The following is an 11,407-nucleotide window of genomic DNA, read 5'->3' as shown; positions in this document are numbered from 1 at the left end:
TTCAACCTCTTTTAGTGACCCCCCTTTGCTGTGCACACGTACACAGGCTCAGTGTTGGCTGAGAGCGCTGCTCCCATGTAAACAGGGTCTACAATGAGAAGAATCTTTCAACCTAATCGACTCGAAGCCAGCTCAGGTCCCAGTTTTAGGTGACAGACAGACAGACAGAGATATTTAGATTGATGGATAGTCGAGGGTTTGATGAGTCACCTGGGCTATCTCTGTTCACTACCTGTCCTGTCTTCACTCCTTTTTATCCTTCTCTCTCTTCCTGGGCACTAGTGCCCTGCGCAGGTAAGGCATGATCAGCATGGCAGTGAAAAAGAACACATGACCGCAGAAATAAACTGAGGAGTACACCTGAGAGGGGGAGAGGAGAGATAATTAATATGAGAGAGAGAGAGAGAGAGAGAGAGAGAGAGAGAGAGAGAATGCATACTGCAGAACACACCAGGATGCGCAGAACCAAACTGACTGCCTCTAAAATCACATACACCCCCCTCTAGAATCATGAATACAAGTTATAGTTCAAATCTATGAGCTCCAGAAACAAACACACTCTAGAACTAGAAAGAGAAGCAGCTCTACAGAGAGCATCTCTCATCTCAACCACAGGTAGACAGACAGAGAATCAGAGACAGACAGACAGACAGACACAAACACACACACACATAGACACAAACACAGACAGACACACACAGATAGTGACACACAAACATCTCTCTTACCTTGAACCACTTGTCCCAGGTGAAGAGGCAGAATGGTACAAGTGGGTATCCCATGAACAGCCAATGAATGAGCTGCTGCAGCAGGTACAGGGGGGGCCACAGGACCGGGCTCTGGCTAATCCGGGTCAGAAACGGACTGTCCCTAACCAGAGACAGGGCCTGCATAGCACAGGAAACAAGAGTGGAGATCGTTCAGCACTGCGAGACTGTGCTCCCTACACTGCTCACATTCACAAGAGAGACCATTCAGCATTGCGAGACTGCTCCTCCCTACACCGCTCACATTCACAAGAGAGACCGTTCAGCCATGCGAGACTGCTCCACCCTACACCGCTCACATTAACAAGACAGACCGTTCATTACTGCGAGACTGCTCCTCCCTACCCTGCTCACATTCACAAGAGACCGTTCAGCACTGCGAGACTGTGCGCCTCCATATACCACTCACATTCACAAGAGACCGTTCATTACTGCGAGACTGCTCCTCCCTACCCTGCTCACATTCACAAGAGACCGTTCAGCACTGCGAGACTGTGCGCCTCCATATACCACTCACATTCACAAGAGACCGTTCAGCATTGCGAGACTGTGCTCCTCCCTACAGTGCTCACATTCATAAGAGAGTGTTCAGCACTGCAAGACTGTGCTCCTCCCTACAACGCTCACATTCACAAGAAAGACCATTCAGCATTGCGAGACTGCACCTCCCTAACCCGCTCACAATCACAAGAGAGACCGTTCAGCACTGCAAGACTGCTCCTCTCTATACCGCTCTGTGAAGAGGATGGCTTTGCAGGGCTGACGTCAGACCAGAAATAGACTCCAAACACTGATGAATGGCGGTGAGTTTTATTGCAAATAATAACAAACAAAAACGTTTAAACAAAACACACTACTGAAAAAAAAGGGCGCGTTGGCCAAACAAACAAAACGGACAACACTAAACAAGACAGTGGACGAACCCAACAAACAAGTACCGTGCTGGCACTTCCAATACGCTGTAGCAATTGTTATTTTTAACTTCCTTCTCTCTCCCATTCTCCACTCACGAACACACAACCCAAGTGAGTGAAAACATACAGCTTTTATGCAGCTGTACCGAGACTCGATTGTTAATCAATCATTCAATTGGAGTCTCGGTACAACTGCATGTGAATTAATAAAGATGCAATTCCCTGTGCTCACATGTTATTTTACTTGCACGTGAAGTGCTGTGCAATCCTCATGCCTAAATACAAATATACATTTTAAGCACTTGTGCTCGTAACCCGTATTTATATCCCGTGTATTTTATACATAAACACCAACATTAACACACTACATACAACATAAAACACTTATAAACATAAAGGGGCAGGACACTCCACCGCACACTCACATTCACATGAGAGACCGTTCAGCATTTCGAGACTACTCCTCCCTATACTGCTCACATTCACAACAGAGATCGTTCAGCACTGCGAGACTGTGCTCCACCCTACACTGCTCACATTCACAAGAGAGATCTTTCAGCACTGCGAGAATGTGCTCCTCACATTTACAAGAGAGACTGTTCAGCACTGTGAAACTGCTCCTCCCTATACTGCTCTCATTCACAAGAGACCGTTCAACATTGTGAGACTGTGCTCCACCTTACACCGCTCACATTCACAAGAGACCATTCAGCACCGCGAGACTGTGCTCCTCCCTATACCGCTCACAGTTACAAGAGAGAGCGTTCAGCACGGCGACACTGTTCCTCCCTACACCGCTCACATTCACAAGACAGATCGTTCAGCACTGCGAGACTGTGCTCCTCCCTACACTGTACAAATTAACACACTACCCTGATATACGGCATTCCTGAAAGTGTACCACAGTCCAGTGTATCGATGCAGTCTCCAGGGAGAGAGACGAGCGTGTGCTTCCACCCGATTTTAACAACCTGGTGTTACCTGAAAACAAAAGCTCCTCCGCAGGTCTGAATGAATGTCCACTTTAAAAATGGCATAGCAAGCCTTCTGCAGCATTACACCTTCCCTAGCTTTGTCAGAACATTACAATTCACGGTTGGAAATAAGACTCCTATTGCATAGTGTTTAACCCATTCCATATTTTACTACAAGCTTGATCAGCCACAGTGTGTGTATAGGTAACAAGCTCAGCTGAGTCTTATTAAATTCACAGTGATACCAGGATTGGCTCAAAATGCTATGTAAAAGGAGTCTCATTTCCATCCCTGATATGGACTGATTATTTGCAAGGGATTGTGAGGGTAGCTGTGCAGTTATTTGACTCCAAGTGTGAAATTGCGACCTAAGGTAGGTCATCTTGGCTCTGGATTCCTGTGTTCCGCTGCCTCCCTGGCCCTCTGCTGGACCCACCATGGTGCTAGTTCCCTTTGCCTACCTGCCTCTCCGCGGTCACAATGATGAACTCCATCAGGAAGCAGAGTAGGTAGCCAGAGTTCAGGCCATGCCAGATTGCCAGGAAGAAGAGCGCTGTGCTCTGAGATGCCATCTTATTACCCAGGAACTTGAGACGCTTGAACACGTGCCTTAAAAACACAAGAAAACAAGGAAAATAGAAAATAGAAGAGAAAGTGAGACAGAGGAAGTGAGAAAGAGAGAGAGGAGGAAGAAGAGAAGAGATACTAGAGATAGAGATACTGTGATAGAAAGACAGGTAGACAAACTAAAAGAAACTTCATAAATGGGACTGCAACTGTTTCTGAATTCTTGAGACTAAGAACATTTAAAAGAAAATTCACAAACAAAAGGAGGCCATTCAGCCCATCAATGTTCGTTCAGATCCTAGTAGCTGATTGATCTCAGAGTTTTGTCAAGTTGGTTCTTAAAGGATCAAAACGTTGCACTGAATTTATGAAGTCTCTTTCAGTATTTCTCGTTGTAGCACTGATGAGCGATTAATAGCTATTGAAGACAAACAGGCAGACTGGAAGATACATCAACTGACAATGGGTGAGTCTGTGCCAGGGACATGCACCATGTGGTTACCTGGCGACCCAAGCGTTGGTGTTGATGTTGAATGAAGCGATGGTCCCGGTGAAAAGGGGCGTGGTCTCAAACTGCCACACCTTCATATTGGCGCAGGCATCCCATTGGACAACACCCTCAGAGTCTCGCCCATTGTAGCCTAGCCCAGAAAGGATGCACACACCCTCCTGCACACAGGAAGCAGAGGAGAGAGGATCAAACACAGGGCACAGAGAACACAAGACACAGAGGACATAAGGAACAAAAGGCACACAGAACATAAGGCAGAGGGAACACAGGTCACAGGGGACAAACACAGGGCGCACACTGTTCAAACTCTTTACCTGGAGCAAGGGGGAGGAGAGAGGAAGCAGTAGTGTTATCCAAATGAATATCTAATACATTTTATAAGGAGGTAGACAGACAGACAGACAGATAGACAGACTCACCGTTATAACCCAGCAGCTCACGTATTTGTACAGCGTCACTTTCCCCCAGACCAGAATGTAGAAGCAGCGATACCAAAATGTCTGGGCCTGGCACAAAAACATAAGTAAAAGTTGTAATCTAGTGCACTAGCATTGCTTGCTGTGTGCTGGGCAGAGCCTCGCTGTACTGTACTCTACAGAGGTCAACGCTCCACTGTACTCCACACAGAAACTCGCTGTACTGTACTTTACACAGGGCAATGCTGTACTGTACTCTACACATGGCAGTGCTATACTGTACTCTACACAGGGCAATGCTGTACTGTACTCTACACAGGGCAATGCTGTACTGTACTCTACACAGGGCAATGCTGTACTGTACTTGACACAGAGCAATTGTTGGAACATTTTATTCAGATATAAACAAATTTTTGGTCTTAGAATACAACTCACAGAATGGGTTAAAGATTAAGTCAGATTCTGGTTAAATTCCTACTTAGACAGTAAGTTGATAAATCTTTCTGGTCACTTTGTCCTTGCTAGGGCAAGGCTGACCTCCAAGGCATTTTGAAATAGGTGCTGGCCTCTCCTTTGGTGTCCAGTTCTAACATGAAGGACATTTGCCATTTAGGGTGGATCACCGTTTTTGTGTCAGAGGTACCAACATATTGTTAAACATCTTTACAAACCAGAAACAAAACAGTGGAAGGGTGTTAAACAAAGGCATCTGATAAGAGATCAGAAGAGAGGAAGGAAGAAAATCCTGAGATCAGATCAAAGGAAATACCATTGCATGGTTCGCAGGAAAGGGACCGACACTTGAACTTATAACTCACATTTATTCACAGGATGCCCCTTCCAACAGAGGGGACTGTAAATTGGTGTAACTGATATCCTAACACTCATAACCAAATCACAAGGTCTGCTTAAGGATGGTCAAATCAATGTATAAATGCAGGTATTTTTATACTGGGTAGTTAGTCAGCCTGCCAAGGTTACCTCAGTATATTGTCTTGACAACACAAGTTAATTTATTAAGAGGAGTTGAATATATCTTGAAGTTCAGCTTCTTGGGTAGACACCAGATTGAATTAATACTATTAAATTGAGTTGCAAGTATATTTTTCTGGAATGTCCCTCTGAGTTTGTGCCTAAAGTAAGGTCTGGTGCTATATTTAATTAAACAATAAACTATCTTATATACTCACTAAAGAAAGAGAGTAGCAGGTTCTTTTTTCTATATTACACCTTTTTAGTCGAGCCACCCACCCATTTGGACCGTTTTTTTTTTTTTTTTAAAGCTTTCTTTTAAAAAAACATCGAGGAGGGTCGAGACCAGACTGCAGAGAGAGCTGTCTGCCTAAAAACCACCTGATGCACATTTAGAAGGACCAGTAAGTTGACAGAGGGAGATTGCTTCTAACCCATCAAATTCCTTCGGACGGAAGCAGAGGAACACTTGGAAAAGCACGGATCGGACCAAGGACATTTGTGAGTATGTTTATGGAATATAGGTATTTGTTAAAAGTTGTGTAGTGTTATAACGTGATAGGGGGATTGTAAACGTAAAATACAGCTGGGTCCTACACTAGGTGCACAGACTTTCCCATAGGTACTATAAGAGAAGAATCATCGCAGAAGATGGAATTTTAGGAATAGAGTTTGGCCAACTTGACTTAATATTCATACAAAAATGGTAAATTGGTTAGAATGGTCAACAGAATGGACAGCAAAACATTGTAGGGATGGCCCCTTTATGGGAATAAATCAGGATGATCCATACACATCACTGTCATATCAATGTGTGGAACGGAACACAAAAGAGAAAAAAAAGAAAAACTAGGAAAGCAAATTGTGTTATGGCAATGCATCAGACCATTGAGCAATTACAAGAAAATCTTGAACAAATTAAAAAGAGATGCTCAGAAACATTTAACCCTTTGCAGTCCATTTATTCAGCGTTTGTCAGGCACGTCAGGTCCAATTTATTTTCACACGAGCTGTTTATTTTACACTCGCTCTATAAAACATTTTTTTTTTCAGAGTAAAACAGGAATTAAAAGGCATTGAATCGCAAAAGGACACTCCGTACTGCATCTTCAGCCAAACCCCACCCCTTGTTCGCTGTATTTTTCACATACCTCTTTATAGACGTGCATACTGATAAATCCTCTCGTGGTCACTCGTATTTTCACCAGACTCCTCAATAATGTGATCCAAGTCGTTATTTTATTACTGTAACATCTCAATAAGCTCTGCAAATGTCTGTGATATTCTTTGAACGCTGGATGCAGAAGCAGCGACCTCCTTTGTTATGTCTGTGTTATCTATGTAGTGCATGGGGCTATGAGATACGCCCCTTTCTTCGGTTTCACTCGGCTCCTATCGGTCTCACTCGGCCATTGAAAGATTTTCTTGGCTTTTTCCAGGGAAAAAACATCTAGAGACCTGTGCGTTACGTCTTTTTGATGATGTCGGACAGGGTCTGACATCGGACTGGAAAGGGAATTGTAATGTTGGACCTGGTCCGACATTGGACCGCAAAGGGTTAAAGAAAATCTGGAGATTAGAATTAAAAATAACCGATTAAATAATGAGACTCAAGCAGCAGTGGCAGAGTGTACTGTGCAAGCCATTATGTTGCTAGAATTAAGAAAAGAAAATACTGACGGCACCTGATAAAAGCAGGATACAGTGTGCAGGACATGGTAAACAATTATGGGATGCACTGATTGCATAAAAATAATTGTGGAATGTATTAGGAAAAAACAGACAGGAGAGTGGTGCAATATTTAAGAAAATTGAAGGAGAGTGTAACAGGGGAGACCTGGACTGGCCGTCTGACGTATGCATGATACTGCAGGAAGACGGCAGTAACCTCGGGGAATCCGCCTGCTAGTCATGGCAGTGACACAGAGAGGTGGGGAAGAGGGTGTGTGGGCTTTCCCTCTCTCTGAGTGGCTGGGCTATAAGTGAATGCTTTGTTGTCCTCAGATCTGCCCCTTTAGACTAGACCGAGCCTGCGGAAGCATGGCTAGTCCTGACTGTGAATGAAACAGAAAAGGAAACTACTGTGAGAAGACGCAAAAGAGATAGAGAGAGAGAATGGGGAATCATTGGGCAGACCCCGATAGTGTGCCAGGTAGCTGAGGAAGCAGCAGAGTAGGACTGAGACCCGAGCCGTGCGGGCAGCGACGGCTGGGGTGACGCTGCCGAGTACAGCACCTTTTATTTGTAGTTTGTTTACCATGTTTTATTTTCATTTTTTCTTTCGCCTTTTGGTTTTGATTAATCTTTTGAGCACCTGCGAGTGCACCTGGACCTGTACTGTTTACTGCTCGTGGTATTCCTGTGGTCCTGTTTACCATAGTTGGTAAGCAGGCCACGGACAACAGCGCCCTCTGCATGGTAAACAAAAATAAGCAACGAAGGAAACAGAATAAAACCGGGCACCTGTGTGGTGTTCCAATCACACTTCTCTGTTTCTGTATCAGTGAATTCACCACCCTTCCACAGAGCGATTTAAAGGACACACAAAAAATGAATATAATGCAACATATTCTATAATCTTCCCCTCAGTGATGGGCCAGGCCTCAGCAGTTGTAGTGGGAAAGCTAGAAAATAATAGAGAGGGGCGTGCGTGTGTAAATATTTCAGTATAATCGTAAATCTCGAAAAACTACTCACTTCTAAATCTTTTGTAGTCATTTTTGTATTACTTTAGTATAAATACATGTTAATTTGGATTCATATGTTGTTTTTTTCTGACTTTATGTGAACGAAAAGACACACATTTGCCAGTTTTCCCATTGGAAATAGTGATATTTTGAAATATCACTGTCCTGGTCACAAAAGCAAAGTTTGTGGGGAATAATAGCCATTTTCTATACTTTTGAGGCATAAGCAATTAGGAAATAACACTTACTACCCAGGAACAAAAATTGTGTTACATAGTTTAATTGATTTGGCAAATAATGTGATGTGGCAGGGACCGCTTGATCCCCAGGGACAGAAGATTCCTGTTATAATCTCTGACGTGCATGCAGTAGACACTGTAAAAAACTCATCTTCATAGAGGAATATAGTGAGTTGGCTGCTCCCCTCTATGAACACTTGAAAGCTAACCCAGGAAAAACTGAGTTGCTTGAGTGGGATAGCAAATCACATCAAGCATTTGAAAGGCTTAAAGCTGCACTACTAGAAGCACTACATAACCCAGACCACACACAACCATTCATCATTGAAGTTGCAGTTTCTAGTTTAAACATTAAAGCCATTTTAATGCAGGAGGTACATGGCAAATGTGTACCAATAGGATACTTTTCTCACATATTAACACCTGTCGAGAGCGCATATGATCAATGCACCAAACAAATTCTTACTGTACACTGGATAGTTACCCACACTCAATAGATACACCAAGGAGATAAATTGATTCTACACACACCCTCACAGAAACTTGAGCTGTGTCACAAAGATACACAGACAGGATCTCTGCTACAGCAAGAGACTTTAGCAGTTAACAACCCAGAGCTGCCAGTTAAGAACAGGACAGTTTACTGCAATTAAATTCTAAGAACAGCAAGTTGGATAAGAATACTGAACTCAGTGTTGCCACATTAAAAACAAGTGGCCCAGATATGAAGTCTGTTTGCTATTAATGATGTTGATGATGTTTTGTTTCAGGCAGATACCACAGAACAGGAGTTGCTGGAAGGAGCCGGGTTAAAGCTTAACCCCTAAAAAGAAAAGCTAATGAAGCATTCTGTTTGTTTTCCAGAAGTTCAGATCGGGACAGAGAAACTGCCTCAAATCAAATTGCAATTTGGGCAAACACTGCCACAAGCAGGACAGAGTAATGTACTTTTCTGAGAAAGAATGACATGAGTACATTTGATATCAACAAACATACTTTACATGTTAGTTGACTTGCTCTGGCAGAAACAAGGATTCTGCATCGAAGAAAGCAAACTAATTATTCAACACAATGAGTTAATAGAAGTGGGCAATAAACGATAGAGAGACAATAATAAATTGATATTGCAAAAACCTTGTGTTAGATAAGAACATAAGAACAAAGAAAGTTTACAAATGAAAGGAGACCATTCGGCTCATCTTGCGCGTTTGGTTGTTAGTAACTTATTGATCCCAGAATCTCATCAAGCAGCATCTTGAAGGATCCCAGGATGTCAGCTTCAACAACATTACTGGGGAGTTGATTCCAGACCCTCACGATTCTCTGTGTAAAAAAGTGTCTCCTATTTTCTGTTCTGAATGCCCCTTTGTCTAATCTCCATATGTAACCCTTGGTCCTCGTTTCTTTTTTCAAGTCGAAAAAGTCCCTTGGGTCAACATTGTTAATACCTTTTAGAATTTTGAATGCTTGAATTAGGTCCCCGCTTAGTCTTCTTTGTTCAAGTGTAGTCTTCTTGCTGAACTGTACTCTACACAGAACAATGCTGTACTGTACTCTACACAGGGCAGTGCTGTACTGTACACTACACAGGGCAATGCTGTACTGCATTTTACAAAGGACAATGCTGTACTGTACTCTACCAGTGCAATGTTGCACTACTCTACACAGGACCATGCTGTATTGTACTCTACACAGGAGAATACTATACTGTACTCTACACAGGACAATACTGCATGATACTCTACACAGGGCAATGCTGTACTTTACACTGGGTAATGATGTACTGTACTCTAAAGACAGCCTCACTGAACTGTGCTCTACAAAGGTAATTCTGTACTGTACTTTACCCAGTGCGTTCTACTGTACTCTACACAGAGCCTTGCTGTAGTGTACTCTGCACAGGGCAATGTTGTACTGTACTCTACACAGGGCCTTGCTGTACTCTACACAGGGAATATTGTACTGTATACTACATAAGGCCATGCTGTACTGTACTCTACCAGGGCAGTGCTGCACTGCTCTACAGAGGGCAATGATTTACTGTACTTTACACAGAGCCTTGCTGTGTTGTACTCTACACAGGGCCTCACTGTACTGTACACAAGACAACAGTGTACTCTACACAAGACAACTGTGTACTCTACACAGAGCCTCATGTATTGTAACCAAGGGGTCATGAGTGAGGGTATAAAATAGGGGCGTAGCAAAGTACTCTGTTCCTTTGTAAATGGTTAGAAAAAAACCTAAAAGGAGTCCCTGCATTTAAAAGAAACCTTGAGTGTGTTAGATTCAAAAGATTCTAGTCTTGAACAAAGACGACTACATGGCGAGCTGATTCAAGCATTCAAAATTCTAAAAGGTATTGACAATGTCGACCCATGGGACTTTTTCGACCTGAAAAAAGAAACAAGGGCTAGGAGTCACAAATGGACATTAGAAAAAGGGGCATTCAGAACAGAAAATAGGAGGCACTTTTTTACACAGAGAATTGTGAGGGACTGGAACCAACTCCCCAGTAGTTGTTGAAGCTGAAACCCTGGGATCCTTCAAGAAGCTGTTGATGAGATTCTGGGATCAATAAGCTGCTAACAACCAAACGAGCAAGATGGGCCGAATGGCCTCCTCTCGTTTGTAAACTTTCTTATGTTCTACATAGGACAATGCTGTACTGTACACTACACAGAGCCTCACTGTACTGTTCTCGACACAGAGACTTGCACTACTGTACTGTACACAGAGGCTCGCTGTATTGTACTCTACACAGGGCATTGCTATACTGTACTCTACATAGAGCTTTGCTGTACTGTACTCTACACAGAGCAGAGCTGTAGTCTACACAGGGCAATGCTGTGCTGTACTCTACACAGAGCAGAGCTGTAGTCTACATAGAGCCTCGCTCTACTTTACACAGAGCTCACTGTACTCTATAGAGAGTATCGCTGTACAATACTCTACAGAGCCTCGCTGTACTGAACTCAAAACAGGGCAATGCTGTACTGTATTCTACACAGTGCCTCACTGTACTGTACTCTACACAGGGCAATGTTGTACTCTACACAGGGCAGTGCTGTACTGTACTCGACACAGAGCCTTGCTGTACTGTACTGTACTCTGCACCGTTCAATGCTGTTGGGACCACACTATAAAACCCTAGTAGATAAGCAGAAAGTGTCACCGACCTCAAAATCATCTGACAGTAAGTAGCTGTCGGGGAAGAAGGGGCTGCCCAGGGTGTAGACTGACAGGCACAGCAGACCCAAGCCGACCCGCTTCACCGCTGGGAGTATACTGAGGAGAAGAAACGGAGACACACACTGAGAACTGCATCTCCCACAATGCTCATCAGCACCACAGCTCCCC

The 11,407-nt window shown here is 43.5% G+C and overlaps 1 protein-coding gene across 3 annotated transcripts in view; it reads right to left on the bottom strand.

The window, feature by feature from the left end:
* Positions 1-11,407, bottom strand: part of LOC121296490 (lysophospholipid acyltransferase 5-like) — a 58,171-nt gene that overhangs the window by 2,207 nt on the left and 44,557 nt on the right. Inside the window, exons 7-12 of one of the 3 annotated variants that reach the window (XM_041222113.1) lie at positions 11,227-11,335; positions 4,153-4,239; positions 3,725-3,891; positions 3,117-3,264; positions 729-887; positions 233-360 (exon numbers count right to left, since the gene is read on the bottom strand). In XM_041222113.1, coding sequence (XP_041078047.1) covers positions 244-360; positions 729-887; positions 3,117-3,264; positions 3,725-3,891; positions 4,153-4,239; positions 11,227-11,335 — 787 coding nt within the window. In that variant the 3' untranslated portion in view covers positions 233-243. Of the gene's footprint in view, positions 361-728; positions 888-3,116; positions 3,265-3,724; positions 3,892-4,152; positions 4,240-11,226; positions 11,336-11,407 lie in introns of all 3 variants that reach the window. The other 2 variants (XM_041222112.1, XM_041222111.1) reach the window with 2 other exon arrangements.

The sequence above is a fragment of the Polyodon spathula genome, chromosome 21 (genome assembly GCF_017654505.1).
Source record: "Polyodon spathula isolate WHYD16114869_AA chromosome 21, ASM1765450v1, whole genome shotgun sequence".
Taxonomy (NCBI): domain Eukaryota; kingdom Metazoa; phylum Chordata; class Actinopteri; order Acipenseriformes; family Polyodontidae; genus Polyodon; species Polyodon spathula.
Note: the sequence above shows the minus strand (reverse complement) of the source record. Positions and strands in the feature narration are given on the sequence as shown.